Raw genomic sequence first — 25,822 nt, forward strand, 5'->3', positions numbered from 1 at the left:
AGGGTTCTGAATTCCTCCACAACCTGCAGCACGGCAGCACAGTGGTTAGCACAGTTGCTTCACAGCTCTGGGGTCCCAGGTTCGACTCCCGGCTTGGGTCACTGTCTGTGCGGAGTCTGGACATCCTCCCCGTGTGTGCGTGGGTTTCCTCAGAGTGTCCCGGTTTCCTCCCACAGTCCAAAGATGTACAGTTTAGGTGGATTGGCCATGCTAAATTGCTCTTAGGTTAGGTGGGATTAGTGGGTTACGGGGATAGGGTGGAGGTGTGGGCTTACGTAGGGTGCTCTTTCCAAGAGGCGGTGCCGACTCAATCGGCCAAATGGCCTCCTTCTGCACTGTACATTCGATGATTCTATGACCCTGGCACAGTAGTGAGGCGATGTGCGGAAGATTGAAGAGGAGGGACATGCAGCCTCGTCTGAGGAGTAGGACGAGGAAGGGCTGGACCAGGAGGGGCTGGAGGATGGGCCGGGGGAGGACTTGAAGGAGCAACCGGTAGATGGAGGACAGGCAGCAACGGTGAGAGACCTGCATGCCCAGAGTACCAGGGAGGTCCACATCCTCGGCATGCTTCTCATAGGACGGGCCTTTGTCTGTCACCTTACCCCCTCTCCCCTTCCCACCCAGCCCGCCCCCCCCACCCGACCACTCCCTCACCCGTCCACCATTCCCATTTCCCTACCCCCCGACTACCCAGTTCCACCCTCCCAGGGTCAGTGTAACATCACTCCATGTGAGGGACCTGTGTCGGCACTGTCAGCGGGTCAATATACAAGGCAAGACGGTGATGATAACCTGCTGTGAGCTGAGCTCTGGTGCTCCTCAATCTCTGCCATAGTCTGACTCCTGTCTGTCTGCTGACAGCGCGATCACACCCATCATGTGCACATGGTATGCCTCAGGGGTCCCAGATTTAGGACCACTGTGCCTGGAGGGCTGGGGCCAGGGAAGAGTGGAGGGCAACAGGGAATGGGGGATACAGGCCAGCCCACGGTACTAAATAATGTGACAGAGGCTTCCCATGTCTCAGGTGTAACATGTTTTAATGGTGTACAGTCAAACCCCTAAATGTCCCTAGCTAACGATGGTGCCCCAGTCTACCCCAGTGCCCACTCAGTGATCCTCCATCATCTTAGCCCTCTGTGCTTTCCACTATGTCTGGGTGTGTTTCCAGGATGGTGCATCAGAGGTGGATGCAGCCTGCTGCTTTCCATATCCTGTGGCCTTTGAGGCCCCTACCAATGGTGTCCTCTGGAGGGCCTGTGGCCGGAAGGCCCTGGCCGACTTGCCAATGGCACACGCCTCATTGTGCCACCCTATACCGCCTGCTGAACTTGAGAAATGTGCCATTGTCAGGAATGCAGGTCTCAGGAAAGCTGGAGACCGCTGTTGTCTCCCTAATAGGATGCTCCAGGTTGGCCTCTGGCGCTCCCCCTTCCCGGGGGTGAACATAAGGCCCTAGGGGCCACCTCGGGACAAAGTGGCAGCTGGAGTGAGCTCCAGAGTGAGCATCATCTGGCTCTGCCAGCCCTGGTGGCTCCCCATTGTCTGTACCATGGTGCTGACGCCATCAGCGATGTTTCTCTGTGATTGGGCCATGCTCTGGAGTGCCTCAGCATTGTCCACCTGTGCTTGGGACACATTCCTCAGCAACTGGGGCACGCCTTGGAGTGCCTCTGCAATGCCTACCTGAGACTGGGACATGTTCCTCAGCGCCTCGGCAAGGTCCACCTGTGTCTGGGACAAGCTGCCGAGGCGCTCAGCCATGGCTGTCACAGACTGAGCCATGTCTTGGATACCAACACCCATGATGCTGACATTGTGCTGCAGGCTCTCCACTGTCAGCCATGGTTGCCTTGCCTTCCCTTAGCATCTTTCCTCCTCCTTGGGATGGACCTCTGTTGTGCCTCCCATTTTACCCCTAAAACTTCCTGCCTTTGCTGTTCCACCATCTTCTCTGCTAGGCTCCTTTACCAATCAACTCTCCCTTTTTGCTCATTAAGAATTAGCATCACCTCATTTAGGCCAATTAGAATGCAATAACATCACTGATCACACTATGGGTTGTGGAATGAGTTAATTAGCAGAAGCTTTCACTGAACAAATTGTGCAGCAAGTGACTGATGCCCAGACGGAAGCAGAAGTTATGGATAGTGAAGAGAGATCGAATGTCAACTTCTGCCCAAGAGTAAACCGGAAAGCAATAGCTGTAGTACACTCTTCAAGTCCCACCCTGTCTTTAGTAGGTGTCAACAACTTATTAAAGATTTCCTGAGTTACTTCACCAAACTGTCTGCTGTTGCCTAAATGGTTAAAATCTCAAATGAACATGATTAAAATTTAAGTCCAAATAATACCTGGAGCTTACACTATTAGTACCTGGCAGAAATTTGCAATGTCACCATTGAGGCCGCTGGCCATTTCTGTGTGTGGGGCCTAATCCAAGCAAACTCAATCTTGAACCAGTGTATAAGGTCACAAATACTGTAGAACATGAAGTTTTGAAATAAATCACTTATTTTTTCACTTCACCAATCCTGTTTGTCCTGACTCACCCATTCTGACTTAAATCAGAATATCACTGGAGAGGAGTGGAATTCTACCCCGTGACTCCCAATTTGAGAAAAATATCTCCAAAATTCCTGTCCAATCCAAATGTATATTTCTCAGATGAAAATGAAGATGTGGTTTAATGGGTAGATTTGTGAGGTAAATAACCACAAAAAAGAATAATTCACCAGGGATAAAGGAACCGGCAATCAAGAGCAGAGAGCCAGGTACACAACTGAACTTAGAATAACTAAAACCATGATTAAGAGTGTTAAGGAAAAGTATTGCAGATGGTAGAAGCAATAATAGGATTCTTTAAAATTATGTCAGGAGATACGATGGGGGTAAAATTCAACTTGGCAGGGCTGCAAAATAGGCGCGAGTGAATTGGCCCAATAATTTTACTTTAGTTGACTTGGAAAGTGAAAACAGACAGCTGATCAGTTGCCATCCAGCGCCCCTAATCTGAAATTGACTTTTACCCCGAATATGATCATGGGCTAGTTAGGTCCATTGGTAGAGTTTGTAGGGCAGGTTAGTTTGTTGATAAATGTAAGGAAAGAATACTAAATGGGTGTTTTACATTTGCTTTTACTATTGCAAATGGCCTCAAGGTTTTAACTGTGCCAGATAGGAGTGTTCCTAAAGTCAATTCCATAGAAGTAAATGACAGAATATTTTTGCCTTGAGTTACATCACTTGGAATTGATTGGGCTGCTGCACCAGAAAACAAATGTGAGATATAAAATGTGAGTTAGTGTCTCATATATCTGATACCTCTTTGTGGTCTGGGATCAGTCCAATGGACAAGAGCGAGGCTCATGGTTGTAATATTTCAAATGAAGAAGGAATGAGACCCTGGTTTTCATTTGACATCAATCACTGTCATAGGCAAGCACTATAAGGTATAGAATGTACGATCACCCGTGTAGATAAGTAAGCATTAGAGAATCCCAGTATGACTCTAGGAAACAAAAATTGCACCTAACAATCTGATGGAGTCCTTTAAAAAAATTAACTACACTAATGATGTATATCTTTGCATACCTCCATTTTCAGACAGCCTTCTATGAAGTACTACATAGAATACTATTGGGTAAGGTTTTACTTTGTGGGATTGGTGCCCAGGTATTTTGGTCAATAAAAAATCAGTTTAACTCCTGTGATGTTGCTTTATCTTTGTAATAAGCATAACAGAAAAAGTTAGGGCTTGTCCATGTCAGTGTAATTAAATATTTCATGGTATGACAATTACTTCAAAACAACCTCTCTACCACTGAAAATGAACTTTTTACAAGTGTGTAGTCTCATTCCTTCAGATTTCTTTTATTGTTAGAAGCCAGTCATTCACATATGAAAGCAATATCCTTTCCCATATTCAAATGTTGGTTGCCCTGTTTCGGAGTACTGTGTCCAATTTAATCCACATCCACGGCAGGTAATGTAGATGCTCTGTAGATGCTACAGAAGGGGACAACCAAAAGGAAATGCAGTCCTGGGGATTGTAGCTATCAAGTTAGTCACCAGGAGTTGCAACTATTTTCAATAGAGAAATACAAAATGTTTATCAAGTAGCACTTACACACCAACAACCTGCTCACTGATGCTCAGGTTGGGTTCTGCCAGGGCCACTCGGCTCCTGACCTCATTACAGCCTTGATCCAAACATGGACAAAAGAGCTGAAACAATAGGTGATGTAAGAGCGATTGTTCTTAACGTTAGGGCAACATTGGACCGAGTTTGATAACAAGGTGCCCTAGCAAAACTGGTCAACGGAAATTGGGGAAAAACTCTCCACTGGTTTCAGTCATGCCTAGACCAAAGGAAGATGGGTTATTGGTGTTGGAGGTCAATCAGCTCAGTCCCAGAACATCGCTGCAGAGGTTTCTCAGGGTAGTGACCTCAGCCCAACCATCTTCAGCTGCTTCATCAGTGACCTCCCTTCCATCATAATGTCAGAAGTGGGGATGTTAATTGAAGATTGCACAATGTTCAGCACCATTATCCACTCCTCAGATACTGAAGTTATCCATTCCTACAGGCAGCAAGATCTGGACAACATTCAAGCTAAGATTTGCACCACACAAGTACCAGGCAATGACCACCTCCTACAAGAGAGAATCCAACCATCACCCATTGATATTCAATGCATCACAATTGCTGAATCTCCCACTATAAACATTCTGTGGGGTTACCATTGATCAGAAACTAAACTGGACCATCCGTGTGGCTACAAGAGCATATCAGAGGCTGGGATATCTGAGGCGAGTAACTCACCTCCTGACTCCCCAAAGCCTGTCCACCATCTCGTCATTCATCACAACTGCGAGTTGTCCCTCTATTGTCTATCCAGAGTCACAAGTTTACGCTATGGGTCTTCGAGTAACTGGACAGACCAATTCTCAGCCTGTAGATCTTTGGGATATGGCAGGGTGTCCTATAAGGCACTGGGATCCAGAGTGCAGCTTTTGCGTCCTTTTCTTTCCTTCTCTGCCGTCGGTCTGCCTCATCATTAAGGCATTTAGACTCGAAATGTGATGCGGCTTGATGGATAAGTTGTCACCTTTTTGTACGATTGGTAACAACACTCCCCCCACCCCCGTTATTCGTAACAACCCCCACCCCCAGTTATTAATGTTAATTCTGCCATGCTTCAAGGAGAGCTTCAGAATATTTTTAAAGCATTTTCTTTGTTCTCCCCTGAAAAGTTGGTCATTTGACAGTTGAGAGAACAGGATGTGGTGGTGAGACACGTTTCAGTCATCCAGACACAGTGGGTGGGATTCTCCGCAATCGGTGCGATGTTCGCCGACCGGTGCCAGAAACGGCGCGAATCAGTCCGGCATCGCGCCACCCCAAAGGTGCGGAATTCTCCGCATCTTGAGGGGCCGAGCCCTCACCTTGAGGGACTAGGCCCGCGCCAGACTGATTTCCACCCCGCCAGCTGGCGGGAAAGGCCTTTGGTGCCCCGCCAGCTGGCGCGGAAATTACTTTGCCATGCGCCGCATGCGCGGGAGCGTCAGCGGCCGCTCACGGCATCCCCGCGCATGCGCAGTGGAGGGGGTCTCTTCCGCCTCCGCCATAGTGGAGACCATGGCGAAGGCGGAAGGAAAAGAGTGCCCCCTCGGCACAGGCCCTCCCGCGAATCGGTGGGCCCCGATCGCGGGCCAGGCCACCGTGAGGGCACCCCCCGGGGCCATATCACCCCGCGCCCCCCCCAGGACCCCGGAGCCCGCCCGCGCCACCTTGTCCCACCGGTAAGAGAGGTGGTTTAATCCACGCCGGCGGGACAGGCATTCCAGCAGCGGGTCTTCGGCCCATCGCGGGCCGGAGAATCGCCGGGGGGGGGGGGGCGCCAACCGGCGTGGCGCGATTCCCACCCCCGCCGAATATCCTGTGCCGGAGAATTCGGCAACCGGCGGGGGCAGGATTCACGCCAGCCCCCAGCGATTCTCCAACCCAGCGGGGGGGTCGGAGAATCCCGCCCAGTATCAGGCATTTTTCCCGAATGCTTGTGGAGTTGGCTTCAAGAAGGACATTAACGTATATTTGATGGTCCACCATCTCATGGGCAATTATGAATAACCATTTATAACCAACTGAACTGGGACTAGAGAATACAGATTCAACCAGTTAGCTAATTAACTATTTAACTCTGATAGTAGTGTGTCGACACTGTCTATGTTGCAAGAAAGGAGAAACTTGTCTACTTACATAATATATATGCAATACAAGTAGTAACAGGGTTATAACATACACTTAATATTCTTCTCTGCTCCAACTGACCATAGATATTTTGCTTTAACAGCTCATATTTGAAAGAAACTAATCCTAAATTGTGTGTGCTTGAAATGCTGTGCATTGATTGCTCCAAACTGATTAGATTAATGAACATCCTGCTATATTGATGTAGGAGTTCAATCATAGACCCTTAATTAAAATATTCTGAGTTACTTTATTCCAAAAAGGTGGGAATAAACCATTCTTCACTGTCCTGTATTTTCTACACATTTCCCATGAATGGCTATGGCTGCACAAAATATTGCACAGTGATACAACGTTTGGATTTAAAAAAATAGGATGGCTATCTAATTTACATACATTATACATTGTGGATGGGGTTATGAGTGTGTCTGCATTTGTGCTCCCTGATTCTGTGATTGTGACTGTGCAGGTCAGATACAAAATGCTTTAATTACTGTGAATAGTTAATATGGATCACTGTCAGTGTGAAGTTTGCACATTCTCCCCGTGTCTGTGTGGGTTTCGCCCCCACAACCCAAAGAAATGCATGGTAGGTGGATTGGCCACGCTAAATTGCCCCTTAATTGTGAAAAAAATAATTGGGTACTCTAAATTAAAAAAAAAAATAATAAAATAAAAATTACTTACGAATTTCCATTGCATTTTTTCCAAGTCACTGTGGCTGATGGATGGCTTGTGGACTTGCACAAAATATTATTTTTCCTCAATGCTAGCTCTAGAGATGGTTTTTCTGTAGAAAGTACGGTTTGCAAATTTAATAGATCGTCCAGTTTGAGGCTATATGAAGAGGTAATCAGGTTCATCTAAGCTACTACGGTAATAAAAAACATCAATTCCACAGATATAACTCATGTTCCATGTATTTCAACAAATTGATTCCAGAAATGGTCGTTTCTTACATGTGTGACTAAGTGCTCCAGCCAGCGAGAAAACCAAGGTGATACCTAGGAGCCACCCCAACGTGCCATTCATACTATGGCACTTGGAAATAGTTTTTTGCAAAATCGGCTTTTCCATGCCATTCTGTGGTACACCGGGGTCCACGCTGTAACTGAGAGGACAGGACCTAATCTCTCTGACAGGTCCCGCACCTCTGAGATCAGAGCGCCCTTTTTAAAGGGCACTCTGATCTTAAATAGCTGCTGCAGCCCCCCCACCAGATCCCTGATGGGGCATCCACATCCGACCCTAATCACTGGGCTCCCCACTCTCAGTGCGCCCCTTCAATTCCCACAGGTCCCCCCACATTCCTCCCCTCATCCTCCCACATTTAATACCCCCACCTCAAAGGTTTCCACCACTTTAAAGGGATAACTTTCACCCTCATCTAACAGACCTTTACATTTGGCATACTATCAGACTTTTTGAAGAGTTCAGGGGGACAGATGAGAGCACTTTCACTTTATTGTGAGTAAACCTCAATTTTTACATACTGACTTGACTGTTTAAGGGGCTTAAAGGCTGCAGATGAGGAGAGCAGCCAAATGAGCCCCATCTCAGTGAAGACACCTGACCTGAGGCGATCCAGCCCAGCTCAAGTCCCCCTGACCTCCACTTCCCATGAAGGACTCCCCTTAGCATCCTGGTGGCAATTGCTGGGGGTGGGGGTACTTACCGCCTTGCCACCCCTTGGACTGCAAGCCGCCAGGATTAATGTTTCTCAATATTTGCACCAATTCATGGCTGTGGGACTTTCAGCTGGGGGGGAAGCCGAGCATCCCAGCTGGCTAGTGAACGATGCATCCTGTCCTTCAATGACATGTAAAGTAGCTCTAATGAGCTGTTTGCATGGTCCTGCTGGGTTGGGGCGGGAAGCCTGACTGGGATATCAGGAAACCTGCTATTTCCTGCTATGGCCAGCGGGGGAGATGGGCATGGAGATTCGTGAAGGGTCTCCTTCCGGGTGCAAATCCCGATTTTGTCTCGACGCAGGATTCTGCGGGCCATCGCAGTGTCTTGCAGGTGGATCCAGGTGCCTTTCAGTGGACATTCTACACCAAGGAAACTGTGAGATTTTGACTGTGTCAAATTCTGTAATACAGAATCATTGTCCACTTAGACCTTTGGCATTCGAATTCCACATTGTATTATCTTCATGAAACTTAACTAATTAGCTGCACCATTTTTCTTCTCAAAGTAGAAAGTAAATTCAAATTAAATGTGCTCCTGGAAGTTTATATACTTAACTCAGTAATTCGGACTTACTTTTTATATGTATAGTAAAAAATCTCTGAAATTCTGTCTCCTCATTTTCTGCAAAGAATTCATAGATTCCTGGTTCATGATTATTACCACACAATGATGCAGAATAACTAGGAAACAGCAGAAAGAATAAGAATTAGAATATTATGTAATAAACAATAAATCGTATCCTTAGCAGGGAAAATTCTGCAATGAAAACATTTAAAGCAAATTAGAAATATACTAATGCATCAAGTGCAACTTATAAATGGAATCTGAGTGTAGACTTCTTCGATCTTGAAATGAAATGAAATGAATGAAAATCGCTTATTGTCACAAGTAGGCTTCAAATTAAGTTACTGTGAAAAGCCCCTAGTCTCCACATTCCGGCACCTGTTTGGGGAGGCTGGTATGGGAATTGAACCGTGCTGCTGGCCTGCCTTGGTCTGCTTTAAAAGCCAGCGATTTAGCCCTGTGCTAAACCAACCCCTTTCCAGGAACATTTTAGAAATTTTCTTCTGCGTCACTCTGCCAGTCCTAAAATCAATGCTAATATCTGACTTTACACAGAGGCAGAAGGGCTCTGCACCTGAGGCAAAATGGAACCCTGATTCAGGAGGTCCCTTCCCTGAATGTAGAATCCACTATTTTCACCAGAAGCGGATAACGGGTGGTTTGTACTTCACACATCCATGGTTCACAGAGACAGCTGCACATGCAAAATACCTTCAAACTGATCCAATTTTCATTATTGTGATTTCCAAAAAATGACTGTTGCTCTAAAATCATGTTGGTGAACCACAAGCCTTCCCTTATATCGATCAAATGACCACACAACCAGTTAGTTAGTTCAAAAGATGGTTTATTTACATATACAAGAGTTATCTCGACATGCAAACACAATATCTACTATGAGTTAAACTACACCGATCAGCGACAATAACCTATACTTAACCTCAGGGCGACCGGCACTGTGCAAATGGATAAGGCCTTTATCTGGATTTCACTTGGCTGGTTCGAAGAAAGTGTCTCTGTCTCTGCTGGGCTCATCCATCAGGTAGCGATCATTGGTCTTGAAATTGGCTGGCTGTTCCTGCTACGATTGGGTTGGCACAGGCCGGATCCAAAAGAGACAGAACACATGGCTTTGTCCTCTTTTATCCCTCTGGGATTTTGCGCACTTTGGGGCGGTCCTTAACCTTGGACCCTATAGTTCGACAGGGCTCTGATCACTGTCTTCGATTTTGGTCAATAAAGGTGCGGGTGCCTTGATGGCTGGGTGGCTCCTTAGCGGTCATTGACCTTGGCAGTTGGATTTTCTGAGTAAGGGGAGTGGCGCCGATCAGTCTGTGACTGTACCGGTTGCTTGATTGGAGTTCTATTGTCCTGGGAAAATGGGCCATTAAGATGCAAACAAGCAGGGGTTTCGATCAGGTCTGGTTACCTGTGTTTCCGATACATATAGGCTCTGTATCTGTCTGAATCCTGGATTGGCCATAATTCCCATGGTCCTTTGCAGGTGGCCATCTTAGATGGCTACATGACTCATGGATTTCAGATGTTTGAAAGAAATGTGTGTTATTTGGACAGGTAAGATCCTCTATTGGAGAGGTAAGGTGCCTTTTGAGACAGGTCTGATGCCCTTTGGGCAAGGTCAGATACCCTTTTGGGATTGCTGAGATTATGCATAATAAGTGAGCATGCATAAAAAGTGGATAAGGTCTGTGGAACTGTTAAGGTGTCAAAGTATTGGGACTTCCGGTTGCAGCTATGCTGAGCTAAGTCGCAGGTTCGGCAGCTCCCATCAGAAACGGACTTTTGGGCTCTTTTTAGGGTCCCCAGCGGCATTTGTTCAACGGTTCCCAGTGTGGGAAGGCGACAGTATGATTCCCCCGGCAATGTATGGATTGGACCAGGAATGGAGCGGTGAAAAAAGTGATTTGGGTGCAGCGAAAAGTGCGAGGGAGGAGAACCAAGATGGCGGCGGGTGGAGACCAGGCGGCGTGGGCGCAATGGTCGCAAGAGCAGCAGGAGTTCCTCAAGCGTGTTTTGCGGACCTGAAGGCAGAGCTGCTGGAGCTGATGAAGGCATCGATCGATAAGCTGGTCGAGACCCAGAAGGCCCAAGGGGCAGCGATCTGGGAGGTGCGGCAAAAGGCCTCGGAGAACGAGGACGAGATCTTGGGCCTGGTGGTGAAGGTGGAGGCGCACGAGGCGCTGCACAAGAAGTGGCAAGAAAAGTTTGAAGACATGGAGAATCAGTCGAGGAGGAAGGACCTTCGGATTCTGCGTCTCCCGGAGGGAGTGGAGGGGTTGGATGCTGGAGCGTACATGGTCATGATGCTGAACACGCTGATGGGCGCGGGAGCTTTCCAGAGGCCCCTGGAGCTGAATGGGGCTCACCGAGTCCTGGCGAGGAGGCCCAGGTCTAACAAGCCGCCGGGGGCGGTAATGGTGCGGTTCCACCGCTTTGTGGACAGGGAGTGTGTCCTGAGATGGGCTAAAAAGGAGTGGAGCAGCAGGTGGGAGAAGGCAGAGATCCGTATATATCAGGACTGGAGCGCGGAGGTGGCCAAGAAGAGGGCCAGGTACAACAGGGCTAAGGCAGTTCTGCATCGGAAGGGGGTAAAATTCGGGATGCTGCAGCCGGCGCGATTGTGGGTCATGTTTAAGGACCGACACCATTACTTTGAAACGCCGGGGGAGGCGTGGACCCTTATCCAGGCCGAAAGGTTGGACACGGACTGAGGGTTTGTTGGGAGGGGGTGTCGAGGGGTGGGTTATTGTGGTTATTGTGTTTTGGGGGATGTTCTGTTCTGTTTTCTTTGGTGCTGGGTGGGGTTCGGTAAATGGTTCGAAGTGGGAGTTGTGTGAGAGTGTGGGCGTCGGTGGTTGGAAGTACGGGGCTCCGCCGGGGGGACGGGGAAGGGGAGGTCCGAGGTGGGGGAGCTGAGATAAGGCCGCAAAAGGGAGCTGTGCCAGAGGGGGCAGCGCCGGCTTGGTGGAAAGCACGGGCTTTTTCCTATGCTAGGGAAGGAAGGGGGCGGGGCCGGGAGAAGGGCGGTAGTGGAGAGGAGCGCACACTGACTGCCAGGAGGGGGAGGAGAGATTCTCACACTGGGGGTCGACGAGTGGCGGGAGAGGCCGGGGTCAGCTGACTTACGGGAGAGCCATGGGGGGAGCGATACAGCTAGGGGGGGACCTAGCTGTGGGGGGGGGGGGGGGGGGAACTGGGTTGCTGCTGCATTGGCCAAAGGGGAGCTGGAGTTCGGAGAGAGAGTCGGGGCGGGGGTCCGCCGCCTGGGGAAATGGAGGGTGCGGGAGGCGCGGGCATGTCGCTGGCCTAGAAAGGGAGTTGGCTAGTTGGCGGGGGGGGGGGGGGGGGGGGGGGGGGCCGGGGGGAGCCCCCTGATCCGGCTGATAACTTGGAATGTGAGAGGCCTGAATGGGCCGGCCAAGAGGGTCCGTGTGTAGGCGCACCTGAAGGGACTGAAGGCAGATGTGGTTAAGCTCCAGGAGTTGCATTTGAAGGTGACAGATCAGGTTAGGGTGAGAAAGGGGTGGGTCAGGCAGGTTTTCCACTCGGGGTTGGACGCGAAGTATCGAGGGGTGGCGATCTTGGTGGGGAAGCGGGTGTTGTTTGAGGCGCTGAACATCGTGGCAGATAATGGAGGTCGGTACATGATGGTGAGCAGTAAGCTGCAGGGGGTGCGGGTGGTATCAGTGAATGTATACGCCCCGAATTGGGATGATGTCGGATTCATGAGGCGCATGTTGGGTCAGATTTTGGACCTGGAGTCAGGGAGCTTGGTAATGGGGGGGGACTTCAACACGGTGTTGGACCCAGCATTGGACCACTCCAGGTCCAGGACGGGTAAGAGGCCGGCGGCGGCCAAGGTGCTTAGGGAGTTTATGGACAAGATGGGCGGAGTGTACCAATGGAGGTTTGCCAGGCCGGGGGCCAGGGAATTTTCCTTTTTTTCCCACGTCCATAAAGCCTACTCCCAGATAGATTTCTTCATTATTAGTAGGGCACTAATCCCGAGAGTGGAGGGCACGGAATATTTGGCCATAGCTATCTCAGATCATGCCCCACATTGGGTGGAGCTGGAGTTGGGGGAGGAGAGGGATGAGCGCCCGCTGTGGCGCCTCGATGTGGGACTGTTGGCGGATGAGGAGGTGAGCGGGTGGATCCGGGGGTGCATTGAAATATATTTAGAGGCTAATGACAATGGGGAGGTGCAGGTGGGGGTGGTCTGGGAGGTGCTGAAGGCGGTGGTCAGGGGAGAGCTAATCTCCACTAGGGCCCATAAGGAGAGGAAGGAGAGGAGAGAGAGGGAGAGATTGGTGGGGCAGATATTAAGGGTGCATAGGAGGGATGCAGAGGTCCCCGAGGAGGGATTATTCAAGGAGCGACGAAGCCTCCAGGCCGAATTCGACCTGTTGACTACCAGGAAGGCAGAGATGCAGTGGAGGAAAGCGCAAGGTGCCGTGTACAAATATGGGGAGAAGGCGAGCTGGATGTTGGCACATCAGCTTCAGAAGCGTGAGGCAGCGAGGGAGATTGGGGGAGTTAGGGATAGAGGGGAAAACATGGTGCGGAGTGAGGTGGGAATAAATGGGGTATTCAGGGACTTTTCTGAGGAGCTGTATAGGTCTGAGCCCCCGATGGGGAGGGGGGGATGCACCGATTTTTGGATTGTTTGAGGTTCCCGAGGGTGGAGGAGGAGCAGGTGGTTGGGTTAGGGGTTGGGGAGCATGCAGGCAGGGAAGGCCCCGGGGCCGGGTGGGTTCTCGGTGGAATTCTACCGGAGGTACATGGACCTGTTGGGTCCACTACTAGTGAGGACTTTCAATGAGGCGAGGGAAGGGGTGGCCCTGCCCCCGACAATGTCCAGGGCGCTGATCTCGCTTATCCTGAAGCGGTACAAGGACCCATTACAGTGTGAGTTGTACAGGCCGATCTCGCTCCTCAACATCGACGCAAAGTTGTTGGTGAAGGTGCTGACTACCAGAATTGAAGACTGTGTCCCAGGGGTGATTCACGAGGACTAGACGGGATTTGTGAAGGGTAGGCAGCTGAACACCAATGTGCAGAGGCTCCTCAACGTAATTATGATGCCTGAAATGGAGGGGGAAGCGGAGGTAGTGGTGGCTATGGACGCGGAGAAGGCCTTCGATAGGGTGGAGTGGGAGTATCTTTGGGAAGTGCTGAGGAGGTTTGGGTTCGGGGAGGGGTTCATCAGTTGGGTTAGGCTACTTTATGAAGCCCCGGTGGCGAGTGTGGCCACGAACCGGCGGAGGTCGGAATATTTTTGGCTGTACCGGGGGACGAGGCAGGGGTGTCCCCTATCCCCCTTGTTGTTCGCATTGGCAATTGAGCCTTTGGCCATGGCACTGAGGGGGTCCAGGAACTGGAGGGGACTGGTTCGGGGGGGAGAGGAACACCGGGTGTCGTTGTATGCCGATGACCTGTTATTGTACGTGGCGGACCCAGTGGAGGGGATGCCGGTGGTTATGCGGATCCTCAGGAAGTTCGAGGATTTTTCCGGATATAAGCTTAACGTAGGGAAGAGTGAGCTCTTTGTGATACACCCAGGGGACCAGGGAAGGGAGATAGACGAGCTTCTGCTGAAGAGGGCGGAAAGGAGCTTTCAGTACCTGGGGATCCAGGTGGCTAGGAGTTGGGGGGCTCTGCACAAGCTCAATTTGACGCGGCTGGTGGAGCAAATGGAGGAGGAGTTTAAAAGGTGGGACATGTTGCCACTGTCGTTGGCAGTAGGGTGCAGTCGGTGAAAATGACGGTCCTTCCGAAGTTCCTGTTTATGTTCCAGTACCTTCCCATCCTGATCCCAAAGGCCTTTTTTAAACGGGTCAGCAGGAGCATCATGGTATTCGTGTGGGCGAATGAGTCCTCAAGGGTAAAAAGGGTGTTTCGGGAGCGTAGCAGGGACAGAGGAGGGCTAGCGTTGCCCAATCTATGTGGGTATTACTGGGATGCCAATGTGGCGATGATTCGTAAGTGGGTAATGGAGGGGGAGGGTGCGGCGTGGAAGAGGTTGGAGATGGCGTCCTGTGTGGGCACGAGTCTGAGAGCGCTGGTGACGGCACAGCTGCCGCTCCCGCCGACAAGGTACACGATCGGTTTGTCCCGGGGAGAATGGATAGGGCGTTTCTAAGCTGGCATCGGGCAGGAATTAAAAGAATGGGGGACCTGTTTATAGATGTGACGTTTGCGAGCCTGGGGTGCTTGAGGAGAAATTTGGGCTGCCCACCGGAAACGCCTTCAGGTACATGCAGGTGAGGGCGTTCGTGAAACGGCAGGTGAGGGAATTTTTGCTGCTTCCAGCACCTAAGATTCAAGATTGGGTGCTCTCGGGGGTGTGGGTTGGAGAAGGCTTGGTCTCGGCGGTCTATCAGGAGATGCAGGAAGAGGAGGAGACCTCGGTGGAGGAGCTAAAGGGTAAATGGGAGGAGCTTGGGGAGGAGATAGATGAGGGTCTGTGGGCTGATGCCCTGCAGAGGGTTAATTCTTCCTCCTCTTGCACCAGGCTTAGCCTGATACAATTTAAGGTTCTTCACAGAGCGCATATGACAGGGGCAAGGTTGAGTAGGTTTTTCTGGGTAGAGGACAGGTGTGTGAAGTGCTCAGGGAGCCCAGCAAACCACGCTCATATGTTCTGGGCGTGTCCGGCGCTGGATGGGTTTTGGAGGGGCTTTGCGAGGACGGTGTCTAAGGTGGTCAAGCCTAGCTGGGGGTTAGCATTATTTGGGGTATGGGACGAGCCGGGAGTGCAGGAGACGAAAGAAGCCGGTATTCTGGCCTTTGCGTCCCTGGTAGCCAGGCGGAGGATTCTGCTACAGTGGAAGGATGCTAAGCCCCCAAGCGTAGAAGCCTGGATCAGCGACATGGCAGGGTTCATTAAATTGGAGAGGGTAAAGTTTGCCTTGCAAGGGTGTGTGCAAGGGTTCTTCAGGCAGTGGCAACCATTCCTAGACTTTCTCGCGGAACGTTAGGAGGTGGTCAGCAGCAGCAGCAACCCAGGGGGGGAGGGGGGGAGAGAGGAGGGTGAGGGGAGGGGGGTATCGGGTGTGTGTTTATTATTATTTCATGGGGGGGTTTGTACATTGGGGGAATTCGCAATATAAGTGTACGATGTTGATCTGTGTGTTTTATGCTTTTCTTTTTTCTGTAAAGGGGGGGTTTTGTTGAAAATTTGCTAAAATTGAATTAAAATATTTTTTTTTTAAAAAGGTGTCAAATTATTTAAACCCTTAAACCCTTTGAATTTTGGGTGGTAAAATCCAGCCTGCAGTTGAAAACAAAAATGTGATTGCTGTTTCACTGTTTGTTGGCGTCATAATTAGTGTTGCTTGTCTGTTTCCACGACCTATCATGATCAAGTGGAGGGCCTGTACATTCACAGTTTGATTGACCTCCAAGTAGTTATAAAGGGAATAGCTGTCTTTGATGTGGGGCTATGAATAGAATTGTGTCTTCAATTGGGATTAAGCACTTGAAAAATATGTTTGTTTTATTAAGGATGAAGTACCTGAAGGAAGATAAATGTTATCACTGAGAGTGTTTTCTACAACATAGTGAAGTTTGCAACAAAATACCATGGTGGATACTGGGTGAATTGCATGGAGAGCATTAAGGCAGAAAATGGTGAATGGGGAGCATAGGTTTACATACGTTGGCAATATGCTAACGTAGGGCCTGTTCAGTATGATGGGAAAGAGTAGGGGTCATGGGTTGGCATGGGTCTGGCACAAAGTTGGAATAGGGGCTATAAATGGCCATGGAGGGTCGGTAGAGAGGCAATGGTTGGCATAGAGAGTGAAAGGTCACTGGGAGTGGGCAGAGGGGCAAAGATATTGTAGAGGGCATGACTAACCTTTGGTGTGAATAGAGGGGCATAGGTTGGCATGAGTTGGCATAGATGGAGCATGAGGAATGTATGGGGGATGAGAGGGTGAGAGTTAAAGAGCTGGGGGGGGGGGGGTCATTGTTTTTTTTCTAACTAGGACAAAGACCCAGAGCCCTGATGCAGGAATTTTAAACAATCTGCACCTGGCAGCTCTTGAAGCTGCTTCCGGACACGGCCTGGGGGTGTCAGACCGGATTCTTGGTTGCAACTGCCAACCTAGTCATTATAATCTGAAAATTTGGGGTACTTCCTCCTGAGCCAGGTTCGTGGAATCAAGAATGTTCCCAAAGCTGCGCTCCTGAATTGGGTACAAAAGTTGACCATTATTTCGTTCACTACTATTTTCTCCTCCTATTTTTTCCCAAGACTCCATATACCTTATGCCATAACCAGGGAAATAACCAACTTGCTTAAGTCTCTATCAATGTCATGAGGTAACCAAAGGCTTATTGGCAATGGTTTGGGATGACATACTCCCTGTCACTTTCACTCTGTGCCATTACCTGATGGTGCAGCTTGAACCACTGACATTAACTTTTGTTCTGGGATAACTTGGTGCACTGTACCTGACGTCCTGCACCTTGATTCTTAATACAATTCCAGTTTATTAGAGGTGAACCTTTAAATTAGTCACCATTTTCTGTGTTGATTTTATGTATTCCTGTTCATGCAAATAAGAAATGGTTTACAATGGCAAACATTAACTTTGGAGATCTTTGCTTTGTGTTAACTCGGGGTGTTAATTTATTATTTATGTACAGGGGGGAGGGGGGCATGGGGGTTGTTTTACTTTGTTCTGTATTTAATTCTACTGGGTTTCTTTTTCATTCTGTTGTTGATATTTAGTGAAAACCCTAATAAAAATTATTTTAAAAAAACAAAAAACTTTGGAGATCTTGGGTATATTATTAATAGCCAGTAAATTTATTGTTTCGTCTGCCTGCAGCAGTTCTGCGGCCAAGGTAATTTTAACCTCCAAGCGTCATTAACATGCCACTGGTAAACTGCTCCCTGCAGGCAGCTGCCGGCCTTGAGAATATCAGCCAGACAAGAGCTGCCTGCCAGCACTCAGGTAAGTATGGGGTTCCGCGGAGTGTAGGGAGAGGAGGAGTGTCCTCAGGCCTGACATTTTTGTGGGGCTCGGAAGAGCACATCTGTCTCCTCCTGGCCTCAAAACAGAAAGTTATAAAGACTTACCTGGAGAACTGTTTCAGCTTCCTGATCCGCTTCATTCTGTTCTTTATCTGGCAATAAATCCACAATGGCTTTCCCACTCAGATCAAAGTTAAAATCGCTATCAGGGCCCTATGCCATTATTGGATCTAGATTAGCAGTTATAAATTACAACTCCACTGGAATTGGCTAGGCAGTTATTTTCCCTCTTGGGAAATATCTGTTGAAACTGGAATCAAAATGTCCAGGAGGGGGTGTTCGAACAGCTAAGTGACCAGGAGTATTTTATTTCCCTGCCTGTCTAGTCTCCATTGGACAGAAAGGGTTAAAGTCCAACTTATCTTGATATTTCATCCACATTAAGTGGAATATATAGTGCTTAATAAAGATAATTGTTGAAATTATTTAACTGGACTTCTCAGCATCATAACGGCAGTTAGTGCTGTGCTTGTCCAAGGATATGCCCTCTCCAGTCAGTTTGTGTGAATGTGAACTTCATTTTATCTACATTCAAACACAATTTGCCCACTATTGGCAGTTATGTCACATAATAGGGTGGCACGGTAGCACAATGGTTAGCACTGTTGCCTCACAGCGCCAGGGATACGGGTTTGATTCCCGGCTTGGGTCACTGTCTGTATGGAGTCTGCATGTTCTCCCTGTGTCTGCGTGGGTTTCCTCCGGGTGCTCCGGTTTCCTCCCACAAGTCCCAAAAGACGTGCATGTTAGGTGAATTGGACATTCTGAATTCTCCCTCTGTGCACCCGAACAGCTGCCATAGTGTGGTGACTAGGGGACTTCCACAGTCATTTCATTGTAGTGTTAATGTAAGCCTACTTATGACACTAATAAAGATAATATACCAAAAATGCCGGTAGAAAAATTGGTGAAGCTTTATGCTCATTGAGGGAAGTCAAGTGACGTCCCAGGAGTGTTATCAGGGTCTTGGTTCTATAACCCTTAGCATCCATGCCTAAAGTGTCATCCTGAGAAATAAAAAGTTTACCCCTTTTAAGTCAATATATTTTTAAAATGCCAAGAAGGATATCACTGAAATACATATGTTATGTTTTTTTTAAAGAATACTTCCTTTCTGGATTAAAGTTTACAGCATATTATACTTCTGTGCAGCAATAAATAAACAGATGTAACAAATAACCTCAATGATTAAGAACTCAAGAGAATTGCCATTTACATTTTTTATAGTTAAACATTTTACATTTTTGGACAATATCATTTTATCAGCTGTTAGGAAAATAATGGTAGTTTAAGTGATTTATATTTGCATTGGTAAACATTAGAAATAAGGTATAGTTTTAAGTGGTTTTAGTTTAATGTTTCTGTGCCTGGAAGGGTAAAATCTATAGTTAGATTCATGCCAGATGAGGCTGCTTGTATGTGTGGGGGTTGGTTTCAATTCCAACTGTGATTCTATTGTGCTTAGAGAAGGCTCCGGTGGGAAGAGCAAATTAACTATCAGAGGTAGCTTAGCAACTGGGGCCATGTAAGGTAGAGAAACTTTACATTTTTCGTTCCGCTAATTTTATTACAATTGGATTTTTCACTCCCCGATGCCAAAATCGCGTTCGACAACGGAGTGGATTATCTGTTTTGACGTCAATATCGGAGCGGTACCGTTTTTTTGTATTCTCCACCCCCTGAACGGCGGCGTACTCTAGAAGTATGCCACACTGATTATTCACGCCATTGCCTGAGGCCCGCCACACGATGCTCCGTCCCCGACCCGGAACCTCGCGTGGCAGCTGCGGACTCGGTCCGAGGCCACCACAGTCGGGAAAGGGCCAATTCGTGAACGGGGGGGCTTCATTCGGGGTTGGGTTCTCTGTGGGCTGGAATTCCCAGGCGTGCGAGCGGCTGAACGGGGGCACTATTTTTACGGTCCGGATCCGTGGGCTAAGTCCGCCATGGAGCACGGCGTGGCCGCTGCTAGGCTCCAGCAAAACGGGAAATCGGTGGCCATTTTGCGCCACTTTTCCTGGCGTAAAAGACCATCGTTTTAATGCTGGCATGTGGACTCAGTCTCCAAAATGGAGAATCCAGCCCAGGTAGTGAGAGAGAAGGCAGCTCTCACAGCTCTGCAAGAAGCAGGTGGTTTTAGATGGCTTAAGAGGGTAACATCTGTCAGCCTTGCTAGAAGAAAGGCCATACTATAAATAAATAAACAGAAATAAATAATCTTTACTGTTACAAGTAGGCTTACATTAACACTGCAATGAAGTTACTGCGAAAAGCCCCTAGTCACCACATTCCGGCACCTGATCGGGTACACTGAGGGAGAATTCAGAATGTCCAAATTACCTAACAGCATGTCTTTTGGGGATTTGAGGGAGGAAACAGGAGCACCCGGAGAAAACCCACAAAGAGACGGGGAGAACATGCAGACTGAGCACATACAGTGACCCAAGCTGGGAATCGAACCTGGGATACTGGAGCTGTGAAGCAACAGTGCTAGCCACTGTGCCACCCGTAATAGTTAAGGAAACAAATGCCAGAAACCTGGGGCGGGCTTCTCCGACCCCCTGCCAGGTCGGAGAATCCCCGGGGGGGCGGCGCGAATCCCGCCCCACCACCCCGACACCGGCTGCCGTATTCTCCGGCACTGTTTTTCGGGCGGGGGCGGGTTCACGCCACGCCGGTCAGGGGCTGTTGGCAGCGGCCGGCCCCAGCAATTCTCCGGGCCCTGATGGGCCGAGCAGCCGGCAGTTTTTGGCCAGTCTCGCCGGCGTGGATTAGGCATGGTCCCACACGGCGGGACCTGGCAGGTAAGTTGGCTGGGGTGGTCCTCGGGGGGGCGCAGGGGGATCCGACCCCAGGGAGGACCCCCACGGTGGCCTGGCCTGCAATCGGGGCCCACCAATCTGCGGGCGGGCCTGTACCCGGAAGTGCGGAGAATTCCGCTACATTCGGTCGGCCCGACGCCGGAGTGGTTCGCGCCGTTTTTGTCGCTGGCGTCGGGCCATCGCGCCGATTTCGGAGAATCCCGCTGCTGAAGTCCAACTAGTTAAGGAAACTAGAGAAATGAAGAGAAGTTACCATAAAATCTAGAGTTAATGGACAGAGGAAACAGAACAGATTGCTGTTCAATAAAGTCACAGAGAATTGAAAAGGCATTGGATTGTGAGAGGTCCGAAAGATATCTGCAGTAGAGCTAAGGTTGTGAGAAAGTACTGTGGTTTGGAGACTTTATTTGAAATAATTGTGGAAATTGGTGGCTGGTCCCTGGAGTTTGTGTAAAAGCCTTTCAGACAAAGGAAACCTCAAGGGAGAGATGTAAAACCTGAAAGTGAAACCTTGATGGAAGCAATGGAGGGGAAGTATAATTTAAAAGAAAATTTGAAAGTATGATTTTTGGAAACAGAATCCTTGTGTGGAAGCTGGACTTCAGTGAGACAAGACGGGTTCACAGTATACCAATCATCTGGGGAGTATCTGAGCAGAAAACCATAGACACTTGGCTTCAGAGTGGAGTGTGTGTATGAGCAGAGAATGGGCGGGATTATCCAGCTGCGCCCGCCCCATGACTGGGAAATTCCCACCCGAGGTCAATGGACTTTTACATGGTGCCTGTGACGATCTTGCGGTAGGCGGGGTAGAAGAATCCAGTCATATATGTATTTGATCACAGCCAATCTGTGTGCTTAAAAGGAGCTTTGTGTTAAAGGGACTACTGTAGCTTAAGATGTGCTTTGTAATCCATATTGATCTTAAAATCTGTCTGTATTTGTTAAGATAAGGTGGGGGGGGGGACTGTATTATAATCCACATTTTTCATGTTTAATAATTTTTTTAAATCTTGTTGTTAAAACTAATTAGTGGTCCTAGAACATAGAACATAGAACATAGAACATAGAGCAATACAGCGCAGCACAGGCCCTTCGGCCCACGATGTTGCACCGAAACAAAAGCCATCTAACCTACACTATGCCATTATCATCCATATGTTTATCCAATAAACTTTTAAATGCCCTCAATGTTGGCGAGTTCACTACTGTAGCAGGTAGGGCATTCCACGGCCTCACTACTCTTTGCGTAAAGAACCTACCTCTGACCTCTGTCCTATATCTATTACCCCTCAGTTTAAAGTTATGTCCCCTCGTGCCAGCCATATCCATCCGCGGGAGAAGGCTCTCACTGTCCACCCTATCTAACCCCCTGTTCATTTTGTATGCCTCTATTAAGTCTCCTCTTAACCTTCTTCTCTCCAACGAAAACAACCTCAAGTCCATCAGCCTTTCCTCATAAGATTTTCCCTCCATACCAGGCAACATCCTGGTAAATCTCCTCTGCACCCGCTCCAAAGCCTCCACGTCCTTCCTATAATGCGGTGACCAGAACTGTACGCAATACTCCAAATGCGGCCGTACCAGAGTTCTGTACAGCTGCAACATGACCTCCCGACTCCGGAACTCAATCCCTCTACCAATAAAGGCCAACACTCCATAGGCCTTCTTCACAACCTGGGTGGCAACTTTCAGGGATCTATGTACATGGACACCTAGATCCCTCTGCTCATCCACACTTTCAAGAACCTTACCATTAGCCAAATATTCCGCATTCCTGTTAATCCTTCCAAAGTGAATCACCTCACACTTCTCTACATTAAACTCCATTTGCCACCTCTCAGCCCAGCTCTGCAGCTTATCTATATCCCTCTGTAACCTGCTACATCCTTCCACACTATCGACAACACCACCGACTTTAGTATCGTCTGCAAATTTACTCACCCACCCTTCTGCGCCTTCCTCTAGGCCATTGATAAAAATGACAAACAGCAACGGCCCTAGAACAGATCCTTGTGGTACTCCACTTGTGACTGTACTCCATTCTGAACATTTCCCATCAACCACCACCCTCTGTCTTCTTTCAGCTAGCCAATTTCTGATCCACATCTCTAAATCACCCTCAATCCCCAGCCTCCGTATTTTTTGCAATAGCCTACCGTGGGGAACCTTATCAAACGCTTTGCTGAAATCCATATACACCACATCAACTGCTCTACCCTCGTCTACCTGTTCAGTCACCTTCTCAAAGAACTCAATAAGGTTTGTGAGGCATGACCTACCCTTCACAAAGCCATGCTGACTATCCCTGATCATATTATTCCTATCTAGATGATTATAAATCTTGTCTCTTATAATCCCCTCCAAGACTTTACCCACTACAGACGTGAGGCTCACCGGTCTATAGTTGCCGGGGTTGTCTCTGCTCCCCTTTTTGAACAAAGGGACCACATTTGCTGTCCTCCAGTCCTCTGGCACTATTCCTGTAGCCAATGATGACATAAAAATCAAAGCCAAAGGTCCAGCAATCTCTTCCCTGGCCTCCCATAGAATCCTAGGATAAATCCCATCAGGTCCCGGGGACTTATCTATTTTCAGCCTGTCCAGAATTGCCAACACCTCTTCCCTACGTACCTCAATGCCATCTATTCTATTAGCCTGGGGCTCAGCATTCTCCTCCACAACATTATCTTTTTCCTGAGTGAATACTGACGAAAAATATTCATTTAGTATCTCGCCTATCTCTTCAGACTCCACACACAATTTCCCATCCCTGTCCTTGACTGGTCCTACTCTTTCCCTAGTCATTCGCTTATTCCTGACATACCTATAGAAAGCTTTTGGGTTTTCCTTGATCCTTCCTGCCAAATACTTCTCATGTCCCCTCCTTGCTCGTCTTAGCTCTCTCTTTAGATCCTTCCTCGCTACCTTGTAACTATCCATCGCCCCAACCAAAACTTCACACTTCATCTTCACATAGGCCTCCTTCTTCCTCTTAACAAGAGATTCCACTTCCTTGGTAAACCACGGTTCCCTCGCTCGACGCCTTCCTCCCTGTCTGACCGGTACATACTTATCAAGAACACGCAGTAGCTGATCCTTGAACAAGCCCCACTTATCCAGTGTGCCCAACACTTGCAGCCTACTTCTCCACCTTATCCCCCCCAAGTCACGTCTAATGGCATCATAATTGCCCTTCCCCCAGCTATAACTCTTGCCCTGCGGTGTATACTTATCCCTTTCCATCATTAACGTAAACGTCACCGAATTGTGGTCACTGTCCCCAAAGTGCTCTCCTACCTCCAAATCCAACACCTGGCCTGGTTCATTACCCAAAACCAAATCCAACGTGGCCTCGCCTCTTGTTGGCCTGTCAACATATTGTTTCAGGAAACCCTCCTGCACACACTGTACAAAAAACGACCCATCTATTGTACTCGAACTATATCTTTTCCAGTCAATATTTGGAAAGTTAAAGTCTCCCATAATAACTACCCTGTTACTTTCACTCATATCCAGAATCATCTTCGCCATCCTTTCCTCTACATCCCTAGAACTATTAGGAGGCCTATAAAAAACTCCCAACAGGGTGACCTCTCCTTTCCTGTTTCTAACTTCAGCCAATACTACCTCGGAAGAAGAGTCCCCATCTAGCATCCTCTCCGCCACCGTAATACTGCTCTTGACTAGCAGCGCCACACCTCCCCCTCTTTTGCCTCCTTCTCTGAGCTTACTAAAACACCTAAACCCCGGAACCTGCAACATCCATTCCTGTCCCTGCTCTATCCATGTTTCCAAAATGGCCACAACATCGAAGTCCCAGGTACCAACCCATGCTGCCAGTTCCCCTACCTTATTTCGTATACTCCTGGCATTGAAGTAGACACACTTCAAACCACCTACCTGAACACTGGCCCCCTCCTGCGACGTCAAATCTGTGCTCCTGAACTCTATACTCTCATTCTCCCTTACCCTAAAACTACAATCCAGGTTCCCATGCCCCTGCTGCATTAGTTTAAACCCCCCCAAAGAGCACTAACAAATCTCCCCCCCAGGATATTTGTGCCCCTCAGGTTCAGATGTAGACCATGTCCTGTGTCTATGTTCCTCCACGTTTTATAAAAAAGTAAAAATTAAGCCAGAGTTCCACCCTGGAATCTTCCCGTCCAGTTATAACACGAACTGGGATGGTAACACAGCATTTTAGGAAATATTTCTAAAATTCTGATATGAAAGGAAGATTTTTGATTGGATTCAAAAATTAATAGGGAATTTCAGTCAGATTTTGAAACTCCATAAATAGGTTGCTTAAAAATTCTAGGTATAGTTGCAACATTTAATTCAAATTCAGATTCAATATTCGTTTGATAACTCTTTATGCCACTGGTACATTTAATGGCGCTTTCAGAGAATCATTCTAAACAGAAAATGCAATTAAAAGAAATATTTTATATCACATCTGAAATGTGCTGCTGCTCAAGGTGACCTCAAGCATTGGGCTGATGACGTCCAATGTGATGAACTTTAAAAACTGGGTATGTGTGATTACATGCTTTAGTTTAATCAGATTTTATTTCAGCTTATTTACATTAATAGTTCAGTATTATTGAAGCAAATGGGAAGTGCAATGGTACCTTGGAATTTTGGGTTGGGTCATGTGTATGTGTGAGGTCAACTGCACTCCATTTTAACTTTCTTGATTTGTAAATTGACAACCACACAATATGCATATAAGTGAGTGAATGGCTTAATGGTAGCGTTCCTACATCTGTCAGAGGAAAAGAGTTCATGCCCTGCTCCAAACAGCCTTTGTGAGTGGAGATTTTGTTTTCTTTCACACGATGTAGATTTTATTTCCTTTTTAATAAATTTAGAGTAACCAATTCTTTTCCCAATTAAGGGGAAATTTAATGTGGCCTATCCTTCACATCTTTTTGGGTTGTTGAGGTGAGACCCACGCAGACACGGGCAAAATGTGCAAACTTCACACAGACAGTGACCCGGGGCCGGGATCAAACATGGGTCCTCAGTGCTAACCACTTTGCCACTGTACTGCCCTTTCACAAGATGTAGATATCACTGGCAAAGTCTGCATTTATTGCCCACCTCAAATGGTGGTGGTGTTCCCCCTGTTTGTACAGAGTGGCTTGGAGGGCCATTTCACACGTGTCCAGCACATTAGTAAGTAAAGTAAAGTCACCATAGTCCCAGATGACCATAGGCTGCTCTCCCCTTTGAGGGGGAGAGCTGGCTGGTGGTGATTGAACCTGAGGATCACCATGCATCAGGCAAGGGGCAAGGTTGAAGATCCTCCCAGGGTCCTCATGAATAACCTTAGCCGGTACTGGAATTGAACCCATGTTGTTGACCTTGCTCCGCATCACAAACCAGCTGTCCAGTCAACTGAGCTAAACCTACCCC

The 25,822-nt window shown here is 48.3% G+C and overlaps 1 protein-coding gene across 1 annotated transcript in view; it reads right to left on the reverse strand.

Annotated features, from left to right (window-relative positions):
- flt3 (fms related receptor tyrosine kinase 3) overlaps positions 1-25,822 on the reverse strand; it is a 206,556-nt gene that overhangs the window by 61,418 nt on the left and 119,316 nt on the right. The window contains exons 11-12 of the mRNA XM_072476942.1: positions 8,522-8,628; positions 6,944-7,046 (exon numbers count right to left, since the gene is read on the reverse strand). Of these exons, the coding sequence (XP_072333043.1) occupies positions 6,944-7,046; positions 8,522-8,628 (210 nt within the window). The remainder of the gene's footprint in view (positions 1-6,943; positions 7,047-8,521; positions 8,629-25,822) is intronic.

Source organism: Scyliorhinus torazame, chromosome 15 (assembly GCF_047496885.1).
Source record: "Scyliorhinus torazame isolate Kashiwa2021f chromosome 15, sScyTor2.1, whole genome shotgun sequence".
In the NCBI taxonomy this organism is placed as follows: Eukaryota; Metazoa; Chordata; class Chondrichthyes; order Carcharhiniformes; family Scyliorhinidae; genus Scyliorhinus; species Scyliorhinus torazame.